At 40.0% G+C, this 15,687-nt stretch overlaps 1 protein-coding gene across 1 annotated transcript in view; it reads right to left on the minus strand.

Moving 5' to 3' along the window:
• Window positions 1-15,687, minus strand: part of PRODH (proline dehydrogenase 1) — an 80,766-nt gene that overhangs the window by 25,892 nt on the left and 39,187 nt on the right. The window contains exons 7-9 of the mRNA XM_075569027.1: window positions 14,059-14,138; window positions 6,921-7,002; window positions 1,529-1,621 (exon numbers count right to left, since the gene is read on the minus strand). Of these exons, the coding sequence (XP_075425142.1) occupies window positions 1,529-1,621; window positions 6,921-7,002; window positions 14,059-14,138 (255 nt within the window). The remainder of the gene's footprint in view (window positions 1-1,528; window positions 1,622-6,920; window positions 7,003-14,058; window positions 14,139-15,687) is intronic.

A 15,687-nucleotide genomic window follows, 5' to 3' on the forward strand; every position in this document is an offset into this window, starting at 1 on the left:
AAGCTTAGTTATTTATTGTAATTTACATTTAAATTCCTGTGTTTTAGGTTTCATTACAAAAGCAACCATATGTACGTAAACCACACACACACACACCAAAAAATGAAGTCATCGACAGGAAGAGCAGCACAAAAATATGAAATATTTTACTATTCAGAGATTATCAGATCTCATCGGCATCAATCGCCTTGCCAAACCATGCTTGAGTACAGATGGACATTCTGTGTTATTTGTAGAGGGCAGTACACACAAATCACTTTTTGAAAGATCATTGAGGAGTCCTTACTATAAACAATCACTTATGTTGATCCACAAAAATAAAATAAAATGGAAAAATGGAAAATAAGTAGTTTTCTGCTGTGTCGAGACTCCATATACAGTATAGTTCAGTATATTATGAACTCCATACAGATGCAGTAAAACTTTCTGTCCCCAGCGCTGCAGACTAACAGGCAAAAGTTTGCGGCACTGGGGAGTGTCTGCCGCGAACACGTTAATCCTTCTGAGCCACGACCGCAGTTAACAAAACGGCAAGCTTTACTACATCTGTACCTTGTTGAAGTGAAACTTCTTTGCTGGCACCTAGTACATTTTTCCTAGCACACATCTCCTTTATGGTGAGACGGAAGTAGTGTAACGTAAGGGAAGTGGGTGGCCTGTGTATGCGCAGAGGCGTCTGGCAGGTGGCTCGCATGCACAGAAGCGAGGACACACACACACACACACACTTTGGTTGTAATAAATTATTGTATGTAGAGGAATATAAAATATATTAAATGTTTCTTAAAGTAGATAAGTAAGAATTTAACAAGCAATTTACATTTATCCAAGTCCTTCCCCAATTATTGCATTACCCAAGCAAAAAGTAAAACCAATGATGAGTAATATGAGCCCAACAACTTTCACAACTTGACACAAAAATCTTTCTTATTGGTCTTCAATAACAAAGATTAGTGTGTCAATATGACAGGGGCAATTTGTTAGGTCGGATTAAGGCAACATGTCTATATTAGAACCGGTTGAATAGAAGATAATCGCTGGTAGATATAAAAGGGGGAAACGATAAAACGGTGAGCACGTTCTAAATGAAACTTTTGTGTTTTGTCACTGAAATTATATGTTGATGTTCTTGATTGAATGAAAAAATTGTGTAGAATTACAATTTCAGTGAAAACAAAGACGTTTCACTTAAAATGTGCATGCTCGCCACACACCCTTTTCCCCTTTATTTTTACAGCAGCCCGTTTATTTTCTGTCGGTACCAGTGTTAAGCAGAAATATCAACTCCCTGAACACGCATCTAGTTTTGTTCCAAGATCTCATATTTAATTATGAGATATCAGAACACATTATAGATTGTCAACTTGACTGGTGACCTTTTTGCATCAGTTGATATTAATATTTGTGTGTGCGGTTGTGTTTTGACATAGTCTTACCTCGGCTCTGTTGCAGTATATATTGTCACCTTATAAACAGACTGTAGCAACATATATCAGGTGAATTAAAAAAAACGCAATATGTTCCTGACCTTTGCAAGGACATCCATTCTCTGTAGCATCCTTTTCATCTGCAGATCTTCCTCCTCGGTGAACCTGGACAGAAGTGGTTCTAGCTGGCCGGTCTGCAAGAGAAGATTAGCCCCATTTAGGGGTAAAGGCAATTTAAAAAAAACAAACAAAATAAAAAACACAGCATAATTATATGGTCCGATATTGATATTCCCCATAACTGCTAAGAATTATTGTATGGTCTGTAGAAACCACTAAATACTAGTGCATCCGTTGGGAAAAAAGTTTGCCAATGTGATTTATTCATAGACAGCAAATTAATTCAGGTATGAATAAAAATTTGACTAATTTATGCAAATCTATCCCTGTGGATATGGTACAAATCAACAGAAAACGTAGTCACAAATTAATTACACTGTCTTAATGCATATACAAATGTATGTATAGATGAATATACACACATTAATAATTCTATTGATATTTTCTTAGATACAATAGGTTACCAGTTGTACAAGTACATACATACATACATACATACATACACACATACATACATACATACATACATACATACATACATACATACATACATACATACATACATACATACATACATACATACATACATACATACATACATACATACATACATACATACATACATACATACATACATACATACATACATACATACATACATACATACATACATACATACATACATACATACATACATATATATATATATATATATATATATATATATATATATATATACGCATACATATGATGGAATAGGCAAGATTTTTACTTTAAAAAAAAAAATATGCGTTATATTAAAAAAAAAAGTTATAAATGGTACAATAAAATGTATCAATTTGTAGAGAGAGAAAGGAAGAGAACAGTAACGGCCAGTTATTAAATTCCAGTGACAAGCAGCAACACAAGCGGCCAAAAGTGGCTATAGGAAGCAAAATCAAATCAAAGTCTTGCTGCACAAGTGGAATACATACAGCGCAAGAGGTCTGATCCAAGGCCTGCTTTGCGATTCATGATTGAATCATCATCATCAAGGTCAAGACACTCATGAAGATGAATTACTCATATGAAGGGTCACCACTTTATACACCACGGTCAATTGCTTCCTAGTGACGTAAAATATGCCGGTGGAAAAAGGCTTGTAGAGTCACATTGAACCAGGTGGTGGCACAGTTTCATTAGCTATTCGACAACACTTCTCCGGAGCTGCTGGATTCTCTCATTTAAGCATGCTGATCAGCTGAAGCCACGAATTTCACATCGTGCAGGTGGCAAATCCCAAAAGATTTTTTATTGTCTCATCTTGTTCTTCTACATTGTTATAAATATACAGCAAAAGATACAGCCCTGAAGCTGGAAGGTGGCAGGCTCAAGGGTAGTGTGCGGAAATGCTTTTTCATGGAAAAAAAGGTGGTGGGACTCGTGGAATAGCTCATCAACATTAGCTGGTAGAGGCTAAAACAGTAAGGGGATCAAAAAATGCTTTGGGTAGACTGAAAGCTATACAAAATATTAAAGAACGTCAATGATCAAATATGATCTGAGGTTTAACAGTTAGGGAAATGGGTAGACTAGGTGGGCATGAGGTTTTTAAAATAGGGGTTCTAGGTTAAAAATATTCCATTACTTCTGCTAGCTGTGTCCATAGAGGGTACAGCCGTGCGGAGGCTGAGGGAAAGCGGGTGCTTTCCCTGGCCTTTGTACACGCGCTGTCCGGGGGCGTGTCTAAGGGCGGGCGGGCCAGTGACGTCACGGAGCTGGTTCACCCTCATTGGGCGAACCACTCATGTGACCATTCTGGTAGCCACAGGATGCGGTAGTACAGAGCACAGCGAACGACAGGACTCCACAGGACAGCAGTGATGAAGATTAAAAAGTTTTCTTTATTAGCACATCATGGTGCAGACAGGTGCAGACAGGTATGGGAGCAAGATCTCCTCCTCTTACGCCTGTGTTTGGCGCTTCGTCACTCTCTCTCTGACGAAGCGCCAAACACAGGCATGAAACGCGTAAGAGGAGGAGATCTTGCACCCATACCTGTCTGCACCATGATGTGCTAATAAAGAAAACTTTTTAATCTTCATCACTGCTGTCCTGTGGAGTCCTGTCGTTCGCTGTGCTCTGTACTACCGCATCCTGTGGCTACCAGAATATCTACTTTACCCAGCAGAAGCACGCATATTCAGGAGGAAAACGGGCATGGTTCACGTGAGTCTTTGGCATTATTGCATTACTGGGAGGTACTATACAGGTGACTTTAGGCAGTCTGAGACTGTGTCCTTATTGGGAGTGATGTGGTAGGGTTTATATATATCTGCTTACAACACTCACCAGGGCTATATATATATATACACATGTCTCTTATATACGCCCACCTGCATACCCCAGCACTCACTTGTGTATATAACCTACCGTTGATTAACGCTCTTCAATCAAGATTGTTTATATATTGCCATCAAACCTGGTCATTTGTAGCACTATACTAGAACATTGTTCTTTTACCCTACACTCACGTGACCACCCTAACGTGCGAGAAATCAGTTTTGACTGATTTCACGCGCATCGCGCACCCGCTTCCGCGCGATCACTGCCTTTAGGCAGTCTAATTGCGTGCGGACGCGTCTGCGCGTATGGACGCAGAAAAAAAGTTTATTGCGATACGTTTTTATGATAGTTTTACGAGGCGTAACTATTCCCGATAACCCGGTGCAAGAACGTTAGTTTTACTTTGAGCTCCATTGCAAACAGTAATAACGCATGCAATATTTACCATGTTATTTCTGTGCTTTATTCTGCGCTAACAGGTAATACAATACGCCAGCTACATCTGTTTGTTTCTGTGTTATGCATGTTCTTCTGCATGCACCTTTAGTATTTAAATGAGAATTCCGGTCTTATGCAGCTGTAATAGTTACAGTCATTTCAAGTCTAGAAATCTTTTCAATAGGAAAGTATTAGTGAAGACAGAAGAACTGCCGGTTCATTGTATTAACAGAATCCAAATTATAGCCTGTATAGGTATAGCAATAAATAAAATAAAAAATGAGCAGGCAAATCAATGACATGATTACAAAATTCTAAAACAAAAACAATTGTAGTTACTGTATGATTGGAGGAATTTAATGACAAGCTTTTGCAAAATGTGAATTAAAGGCATTGCTGCATTCAAATTTGGGGCCAAGTACGAACCACAAAATACTAACGTTGGCCTAAATCATTAACAAAGTAATTCACATTTAGCATCTATATAAAGAACTATTGTTTTGGATTGGAGGCTGGAGAGAAACATTACTCGGGAAACAGGCCCATATTTACTACTGTACATCTGCCAAAAAACATTATCCTCCGTAAGGCAATGGTAGGCAACAATCTACTTCAAACTCCCAAGGGCCACAAATCTACACAGAAACGGCACACAGGCAGAACGGATGCTGCAGGTAGATTCTCCCTGTTCCAATCAGCTGCATGATGATCAATACTGTCCCACTCGTCTCACACTGAACTAGTGATTAGCACAGCAGAGGAGCAGGCAGTACAGCCTTTATCAGCGCACAGTCATTAAGCATTTGAAGGAGCGGGAGATGTTAGGAGCTATGCCAGCAACATCTCCATTCCTTTGCAGTGGGCAGAGAGCTTCTGTGTCTGCCAAAAATTGGGGGTCCGTCTGTTGCCTACCAATGCTGCAAGTTGTCTTTCAGTCTCGAAAGGGGAGTTATGGCACAGGATTGCTTTGTAAATATAGCCCTACTTCGGGCTAATTTAACCAAACATTTACAGAGCTAAATTAAAATGACACAAAAGCGTTCCTCTGATTACAATCGGCTCTTTTTTCTTTGAAAATAACCACCTTTCAGTTATATTTTCTAGCTTTCAAAGAAAAAAAAAAAAAAAGGGAATTTTTTTAAACCCTTTTTTTACTTATGGAAAGCAGGTGGTCCCAGGAGACGAAACACACTGTCGTCACCCCCCCTTACCCCCCGAGTTACACACATACATATAAAAATGTAGTGCTGGTACTGTCCCCTCAACGGTTACAGAAGCACCAGCACTCTTTTTTCCCGGTACGTATCAAAGGATACCAAGGGGTCCCGGGAGCTGAAATTAACACTGTTCGGCTCCGTTGACCCCTTCTCATCCAGGTAAAAACCATCGGGGTAGGCATTGGATTGTTCCTTTAAAAGTTTACAAATATTAACCATTTATTTGCCCTATCGACGTACCTGGTACAGCACGGGATATGGCACGCCAGAGGCTTTTATGCCGTACCAAGAACATCGTTTAAAGGAGCAGTAATCAGTGTAATTAGCTCCCTTAGAAAGATTCAATTACCCTTAAATTGACTGTCTTACTTATTTCTATCTTGTAAAAACTAAATATTTATCTGTTCCTGCCTGGAACACTGAAACCAAGCTTCTTAGACACTTAGGTCTATCTGTTTAACTAATCATGGCACCATAATTACTTTGTAAACAAAAGATCAAAGCTAAGCCAGCAATGTTAATGACTATATAATGTCTTTTAATGTCAAGATCGCTAAACAAACACTATTCATCATGAAATGGTTGCAAGTGAAAAAATATTTAAAACTTAGCCATACTTTTATTTTTTTTTAAAAGGTGTCAAATCAGTTACAGCAGCAACCACCCTTTGCTAACTTCACATATACACACACACATACACACACACACACACACACACACACACACACACACACTGCTGGAGGCTCCCCCGCAGGAGACACCGTAGGCCTGCACCCCCACAGAGACAGAGCTGTCAGTCACTGCTCTGCTCTCCGTGATCAGCTCTTTATGCATTGCATAGTGCGATCGCAGAGCAGAACGTGACTGACAAGCTTTGCCTTTCAATGGGGGGTTGGGGGGATGGGTGCAAGTGCCTTTCAGACTGCTCTGTGCAGAAATTGGACCCTTAATTTAAAGGGGTGCCAAGCAGGTTAGAGACCTATAAATGCATTCATGCGACCTTTGCTTGCCACGCAGTCTCCTCTGTTCACTTTTCTAGTTTAGACTTAACCCTTTAATGCTGTGAGAGGGGGGGGGGGATGAAATAGGGGTGATTGTTGTGCTTTAACATTTTAATAGCCACAGTACTTCAGTCACCTTCATCTTAGATTGGACTGCGCCTTTAAATGCCGACCAGGAAATCCATTTGCTTTTAATCAAGCGGTGGTCATGTGATTGCTACACAAAGTCACATGACCACAAATTCCCGAAGGTCAGTGGCAAATCGGGTAGACAAGCAGCAAAAACAATGTTAACTGCATTGTAAGTTGACAACAGTCCATTTCCCACAAACATGCATTTCTAATGAACCCTTGGGGTGCTCTGGTAGATTTCCTAAATCCGACCACAATACCTGCAGATTTGGTACAAGCAGCAGTTTGGAGATCTTGGTCCTGCTGTCTATCAGGCTGTTCCAATCCAGCAAATCCACAGTTCTAAACAAAGAGGAGAATTGGACAAGTCAGTGTTACAGATGAGTCACGAAAATCACACAATGAACTTCAAATTGTCAACTTACGGCATGCCGCTGCTAATAACCCGCCAGCAGTAAACTGGTCAAACAGGGATGAGCAACTTCACATACCAAGTAGCTTCTATAGCAAATGCAATCATTTGCATTACGGTGAAGCGCACAGTACTTACTGTATGTAGATTACATGCATACAATTAAGCTCAATATCTTTGGCACCTCCTGTAGCCATGTCTTCTTTTTGGCTACTAATCTGCACTGTCTAACACAAGCTCTGGTACCAGCGCAGGCAGTGTTAGGATCAATTCCGTTTCCCCTGCAATAAGCAGCTTTCTTCAGTGACAAGGTGGGGGGGAGGACAGGCTAAGGCCTATGTAATGCCCAATCAGAGGCTCAGAACTTGGACCCTGCAGTTCAGTCAATATCCTGCATGTGTGTTATTTTAATAAATCGGTTCTGTAGTAAGAAAAAATACTTTTAGCATTTTCTGTTTAAAAAAAAAAAAACAACATTGAAAGACCAATTTTCTTGTATTCTATTTTAACAAGCATGCTTGTTCCTATAGCAACGATTTACATTCCCCATATTTAAAGATGTCGCCAAACTTTGCCGATCAATAGACGGAGAACGAATTGACCGGCAGCTATGCAGTTCTTTAGGCAATTAGAGATTGCCCACATGAAACTATTGAAGTAAAAAAAAAAAAAGACTGAACTGCAGCTTTAAGAGGCTGCACAGCCAAATTTAGTCAGTGTTCTCTCCCATGAGAGAGAGTGAGTGCTGGGAGTGTGGATTCATGGCTCTGACCACGTTCTGTCCCCTCCCTTAGGGGAGTGGGACAGCTACCCCTCATCCCATCAGAGGGTGAGGGAAGAGCAGAAGATAGACTCTGGAGGCCTCAAGCCTCTTCTGGGATGATTCCAAGGAACCATCCGAAGGAAGGAATAGAACTGAATCAGTTAAAGGCTGTATTCTGAGTGGGGAGAATAAAGTGTCCCAGTTATTTTATATACCCTGCCTGAGACTACAATTCATCAGGGGGGGAGGTAGCAGGAGAGAGTTCTTCGGCGGGAATTGCCTCCAGCACTAATGGAGCCTGCAAGAGATGGAGGCACTACACCAGTGAGAAAGAACCAACCATCACCCCAAAAGCCTTTCCTGTCTTCCCCATTAACGCCGGTGGAGACTCAGCACTTCTGAGAGCCAGCAGGTAACCAGCACATGACACCCTGTAATAGAGTAAATCGCCCAGAGGGTGGGGGGAAACCTGTTACATTCCTAATTAGGTAACAGAATACAAAAACACCCAAAGGCAAGTTAGACTTATTTAAAATGTGTTACAAGTCAGCAGTCCATGTTCCGTGAGGAACACTGCCAAGCATATCACCAGTTAAAGTTCATTTTTTTACTACAATTTTGTGTTTATCTGGAATGACTGATGCTTTTGAGAACCAGTTTTAGAGACCGCATTGTTCACTCAGTTCTCTTTCTGAATAAATTTGATCAAGCATCAAAACTCTTAAATATAATAATAATGTGAAAGAGAAACGTTTTGTTTGTAGTTTGCAAAAGCAGTTAATGGTTTGAAAAGGTTGTACATTTGTGCCAACACGATGGCGAATACTGCTCCACTCCTTACACGGGGAACTAGTGATTAGCACAGCAGAGGAGCAGTACAGTATTTATTAGCACACTGTCATTAAGCATCTCCACTCCCTGTGCACTGGGGAGAGGGCTTCAAGGACAGCCAGAGGTTGGGAACACAGGTGAATTTGGAGGACGTTTGACGCAACTACATAAAACGAACAGCTGTAAAACAATGTGCAAAATTAAGGCAACTGAAAAGTGGTGCCAAATGTGACAGTTTAGGATGGGATTCATGCTTCTGAATGGGACCCCCACGCAGTGTTAATTCTTCACTTGGTCGCGCTGAACTCTGACTGCAGTGCGATCTAGCGACCGTCAAGTTTCCCAGAATATGTTCACTCCTGTCCTGGAGTCCTCATGACAGACGACCGAATATGGGAATTTACATAATGAGGGGGGGGAATACTACAGTACAACTTCTTGCTAAGCCTTCTGTAACATTCTTGTCCCATTGAAGCAACATGAGCCCACCCCTGTCAGTCAATCAGCTCGGGCTGATATTTATGACTTAAGAGGAAAAACAAAAAAAAAAACAAAACAAAAAAAAACTTGCAGTCTGACTATATACACGAAAGACCTCATATCTTAATTTCTTCAATACTTAGACGCGAGTCACATAAATAGGTTCAGGAGAGTTTGCAGAAAGTAACAATATTAATTGACAGACTTCCTCCTAAATTTGAGTGACAAATGCATGTGTGTCCCTTGCTACCTCTTAAACATCAAGTGTTTGGCCGTATTGCATTCGTCTCCTTGAAACGATTACAAATATCTAGATGTTATGCTTCAGAATAGGTGTCAGGTCCAGGATTCCATATCTTTTGAACGGAGTTAGTAACGCCCCTTGGCACTCTGTAGAACCCTTCCTGGAATGCTTTGAAAATAACTTTTAAAAAAAAGTGTCCTGTTTATGTGTCAGAAGAGCAATACATTTAATCCTTTTGCAAAACAAATGCCCGTATCTCTAGATTCTATCAATCCCGTACAACACAGGCTTGGTTGGACAGGCCATAAAATAATTTCTTTGTATTTTATAAGTCAAACTGTTGCCCCATTAACCCCTGAAGTACCAGACTGATTAAAATACTTCATATTCCCCACCATTTTTTTACATCCATGTTAAACCAAAGCTTTGGACGTTATTTATCGTATGTACAATATGTAATGTTTTTGTTCCTTGCTTTTAATCAGACTGAAAACGGTTTGTCTTTAGTTTTGGAGGCTATTTAGAGCAAAATCTCAATTATAAATCAGGGATATTTTTGCAAAGAAAAAAGGTGCCAGAACGCCAACCAAAGAATATGTAATCTATCTAAACTATGATAATTTGTCTTTAAATAAGGAAATGGGGCATAATGAGCATCCATCCTTTTTAGTTAATATCCTATACCATTTCCAACAACTTCCTAATTAGAGTTTTTTGTTCATACACAAAAAAAGTGCAGGAACCGAATCCCACCCAGCAAATATAGCACAGATTATAGTATTCGTGAAAGATTGCGTTTACCTAATGTAATACAATGGTCTCTTATGCTGGGACTTTTGAGACTTTAAGCAAAAGTTTCCCCACATCACAAAAAATACTGTAGACAACAAGGCACACCAAAGAAGTATTTGGTCTCATATTGTACCCTTTGAAGCACACTGGGGCATAGGAATTTGTGGGTATGATGGCCAAACCATAGAAAATAATTCCTTTGCTGTGATCCATCCGAGTTGATGTCTGGGTCATGTACATCCTTTTTAGTAATCATGGCACTAAAATCAATACATGACCCATAAAACTGTAAAATGCACGCATTAGCAAAACAATGTTATCATGCTCCAGCAACAACATTCACTTGGAGGTGGTGCCTTTAAATCATTCACGGGAAAACACTCTGTGCATCTACAAACACAAATCTGAACATAAACCAAAAAACTATCCAAGCTACAGGACTGAGCCGCAGATTTCACAACAGAGTAATATACTATAGAATACAGTTTGACCTTGATACATAAAAATGTAACCACTGTAAATTATTTCTTGGACATGGAAATGTTACTGCCAACTTTTAACCTTTTATCTGAGCAATTTTTCCAATGGATTGAGTTTTTTCTACATGTATTTGCTGTATATAGTATGCCTTGAAAATCCCAGTTTGTAACAGCAGCCAAAATACTTATGCTTAAGTGATGAAGCTGCTTACAGACACAGAAGGTTTAACCACATTAAACACTTCCAATAAAGTGAACTTAAAAAAAAAAAAAAAAAAATACAACCTTAGTTCTCCCAAAAGGCATGTTTGTAAATTCTTGCTACGAATTACAAGAGAAACCCATTACTGCTACATGCTACCCATAATGAAGAGAATTTAATGCCCTTCCAGAAAAGGGGAATGGCAGTCAGATATATGAAATAATATCAATATATTGTACAGTATAAATAGATTATTAAATTCATACGCAGATGGAATGGAAGGTATCCATGTCTTTATATTATGTTATTATGATGAAAGAAGCAACCCCTCCCATTGAGGGTCACCTGGAGTTGAACCAGGCTGCACCCCAGTTCCTGACATACAGATGTGGCAAAACTTGCTGTCTCCAGTGCTGCAGACAAACAAGCAAACAACTGTGGCGCTGGGGACAGGGTCTGCTGCGATGGTGCTGCGGGGGTTCATGCTGCTAAATGGGACACCACGCAGTGGTAATCCTCCAGGGGCACGCAGCACAAAGTCTTCCTACATCGAACAACCATTTTAGGTGCCAGTAAAATGAAAGTACAAAGATGGCTGCTGGGGTTGTCCAATAATAAAGTAAGAGGTCATGCTCCGTTGACACTGTGGCTTCCTATTGGCCCGTGGGAGTGAGGCTTGGATAGTATCCATAGTGATTTCCCAAAAAGGTACCAGAAACACCAATATTTCAGGAACCGTGAAGGCACTGCAGCTAACAGTAACATTCTTCAGCTCCACCCAGTCCTTCCGGTTCTGATTTTGTAAGATATAAATATGGGGGTTGCTGCTTTCAATAGATAACACACTATTATGTAAAACTACTACAAAATAATGTGTTACAATGTAGGTCTTCAGTGATTAGAATTGCAAGAAACAAGTTGATCAAATGCAGTTTTGTAAATCTACCTTCTCAAGTAGCTCATTTCCCCCAGATACCAGTGCCGGAATACTCTTCTGCCATAAGGCCCTTTGCGGCACAGTCTGGCGATTTGAATGGGTAAGTGGTCTTCAGACACCGGATACTTAATTATGGCAGAAAACTGCTTCGTAAATATGGTTTTAAGGGGAAGATTCATTAAGTGCACCCGATTCCGCGTTAACTCCCATTCTAGACAATGAAATTTATCGTCGGATTAGCTGCGCCAACACATAGCGGTACTTGATGAATCCACCCCGAAGTGTCTTGATTAATTGCCAGACAGTCATGTCCATTGTAGGAGTGTCAAACAACCCAACTTACTTGCCTTCTTTTGCAATTCCAAAAAATACACAACACCCTCTTTTAAAGTAGCAGTCCCCCCTGACAAGAACCTCTTCCTGGTTCCCGAGAGAATACCAGTAAAAGTACTGTTGGTACTTCCTGGTTTGTAAACTGCCATTTTGTTTCCCCAGGTTGGAGATGGTACAAGCGTTACCTTAAACTAGAAGTACAGACTTAGAAGGACTTGCTGTCTAGAGCCAGGGCCGAAAAACCAAAAAACACATGCAGCTCTGGAGACCGTGTCTGCGCTGCAGGATGGAGGGGGGGGAGAGCGGGGGGGGGAAGGGGGGGGGAGGGGGGGGGAGGAGGGGGCGGTCGGTCGGGGAGAAATCAATGCTTCCGGATTGGACCACCTCACAAGGTTAATCCTCCGGGGGCCTGAACGCAGCTTGCTGGAGACCATTGCCCTTGTTGCATCTGTATCTCGGGGGTCCCCAGAGCTGAAAGTAGCATGGTACCTCCTTGTAACAACCCCCCCCCTTTTCCCATCCTGGTAACAAAAGGAAGATTTAAATAAATACATAAATGAAAGCAGAGGGAACTGCGACTTTAAATAAAACTATGTAAATTTATGGCATGCATTTAGTGCATTGGTTCTTTTAAATATTTATGAATAGTATATTAATTCAGTGCCTGAAAAACTAGTCAGATCAGTGTCTAGTGGAGAGGTGTGAGCTTGTTGAGAGGATTAAACTATAAATACCATGTGGACATATAAAGGCGTACAACAAAAGAGGCCTTCCTTATCCAGAGGTTAATTTTACAGATTTGTAGATTTTATGCATCTTTGCTGCCGTCATTTAACCAACAAACCTTGGGAAAGATTAGATTCCGTGCCTACTTCCAAAAACCATCATCATTGGTCTAAAAATGATGTTAAGATTTATTTGATTATCCAACCAGTTTTGACATTTGTAAGCCTGCAATGATTCGTATGCAAATTGAATGTTTTACTTAAAAAAAAAAAAAAATCAGCTCTTCTATTAATGGTATATTAGCCTCAATCACCTACTGTAGTAAAAATCCCAACCTTTGAAACACTAATTATATGGCTATAGATTAAAATTATGATTTTAAAATTTAACTTCGACATATAATTATTTTGTTGTTTAAAGGGGGAGTTCCACATACATACAGACATACAATCAATTCTGCAAATATGGTGTCTGTATTCCATGCCTATTGGGTTTATTAAACTTTGTATTTTATTCCTAAAATAATAGTGCAACATTTTAAAGGCGCATTCCAAGTGACATTACCTTTACTTGCTCCCCCCCCCCATAGTTGTTTTTCTTTTCTTTCAAGCATTGATAAGCACGGGGTCGCCCGAGCTGAACCACATTAATAACAGCTATGGGGACCCGCTGGTTCCCGAGATACCAACACCGTAGGTGCTGCCGGAACCTCTTGGTTCTTAAATCTCTCGCGGACCGCAGGGCCAATACAAAGCTACGTGATGTTATGGCTTCTTATTGGCCCACGTGCCACAAGGATGGTACTGGGGCATGTATTTCTGGGAACAGTGGGTCCCGTAAAATGCCACCCTCTTCCCCCCCCCCCACCCAAAAAAAACACGCAACTTTTACAGACCTCACCTAAATTAAGCAAGATTAAGTGAAGACAATTTTTCAGCTGAGAGGTCTATGCCGCCTGGTGGAGTATAATAAACAGAAGACGATGCCATGTGCACACGACTCCAGGTGTTGGGTCGTTTTAAATACAACTTGAGATAAAACACAGTTCAGAAAAACAAAAACAAAAAAAACCCATTTCAATCTGTAATCTGCTTTATGGCATTCTAGAGCTCACTTTCAAGTAAGGTCAGGGGAACTGCACCCTTAATTCATAATCAAATCTTACCAATTTTGATAAGACTATTATTCAAGAAACATACCCTGAAAGTCCGAGATTTTCTCCAGTGAACCAGTTATGACTTTCATCCTTGGTGGCAATTCCTAGTTTCACCAGGCTGTCCTAAGATTAAGAAAAGGTGATGCTTTAGATTCATTTACATATATAGCGAAGGAAAACAGATACAGTACCACTCACATTTTCTTTTGTGTGTGTGAATAAAAGAACATTCCATATAACAAATTCAACAGTAAATTAGATGTACTGTACACCCGATTATACATTTTGGAGTTTGATGGTTTACCGTTCTAAAGTAAGGTTCTGAGAAACAGCCAGATTTGAAGAAACCGGTGACGCTCAAAAACATGTATATTAGAAGTAGATTCAAATTATATCATATTATCACTTTCTTTTTTGAACAGAAGATTTTAGGAGTAAAAATATTGATATTTAAATTGGTACACTAAATACATCGCTTGTTTAGATCTCTCCCTCTACAGGATACACCGTAACACCGTAGTGTAAGCGTGTCTCAAGTAGACAAATTCTATATATTGGTGGATTAGAAAGTGCAAGAAATGTGTAATCTTTATAAAAATAACTTTATCATACTTCATTGCTTGTGTTGTTTCTACGTGTTCCTCTCACCCCTCCCCCAAAGTATTCTTTTCCACTTAAAGACTTCACAGTACTTTAAAAAAATCCTTGCTGCAAAGAATTGTCCTTTTTAGACATCAGTGTAATATGATTTCTTAGAAAGATTCAATAACCCTTCAAAAGTAATTGTCTTACCAATTATATCTCGAGGAAAATGGTATCACTAGTGTCCGGGTCTGCCGCATGCAAGTTTATAAACTACTTTTGGCAACGATTCACAATAATAACAAACATATCTTTGTAACATTTGCAATCTGACAAGTTACATAGTTACATAGTAGATGAGGTTGAAAACCTTTAAAAAGTTCAACCTTTGCTAAATTTAGACAACAGCTACTTTATCTTATATTGTACTTACAGTATATTGATCCAGAGGAAGGCAAACAAAAAACCCTGTGAAATATCATCCAATGATTTTATAAGGGGAAAAATACATTCCTTCCCGACTTCAAATATTGTTCCCAAAGAAAAGAGTTCAAAAGCGCCCCTCTATATGCACTCATACCTAGTACTAATGTGTGATACTAAAGCCACAAGATGAATCCCTTAGCCAGGAACTAAAAGCGAAAAGCGACGAAAAACAAAAAAGTTTTAATACACAATTTAATTCATACACTCAAAGTTTAAAATATGTGATAAAAAACCCGAAACGCAAAACACGTGTCGGTGATACTGACGTCACAGAGGAGCATGTGCCAGATATCCACACGGCTCGAATACGTTCTCTGCCTCTGCCTGGGTTCGCCGTAACCCGTTCTCCCTTCCTTCCCTTCCCCACACCTCTCTTGCTAGCGGCTTCACTGCCAGTTCTTTGCAGATGAGCTGCGTTTTTTCCATACAGCTGCTTTTGCAACATTGTGCTATTAATCTGCATACTGTTTCGGTTGGGGTTTGCCACAACCCACTACAGCTCCGATCTATGCACTATAAACAGCTACTATCTGGCAAAGTCTGTACACCATATGTAATACTATGAGAGCTAGGGAAGTGGCACTACTATAAGAAGGGATACTAT

This window comes from Ascaphus truei, chromosome 13 (genome assembly GCF_040206685.1).
Source record: "Ascaphus truei isolate aAscTru1 chromosome 13, aAscTru1.hap1, whole genome shotgun sequence".
Classification (NCBI taxonomy): Eukaryota; Metazoa; Chordata; class Amphibia; order Anura; family Ascaphidae; genus Ascaphus; species Ascaphus truei.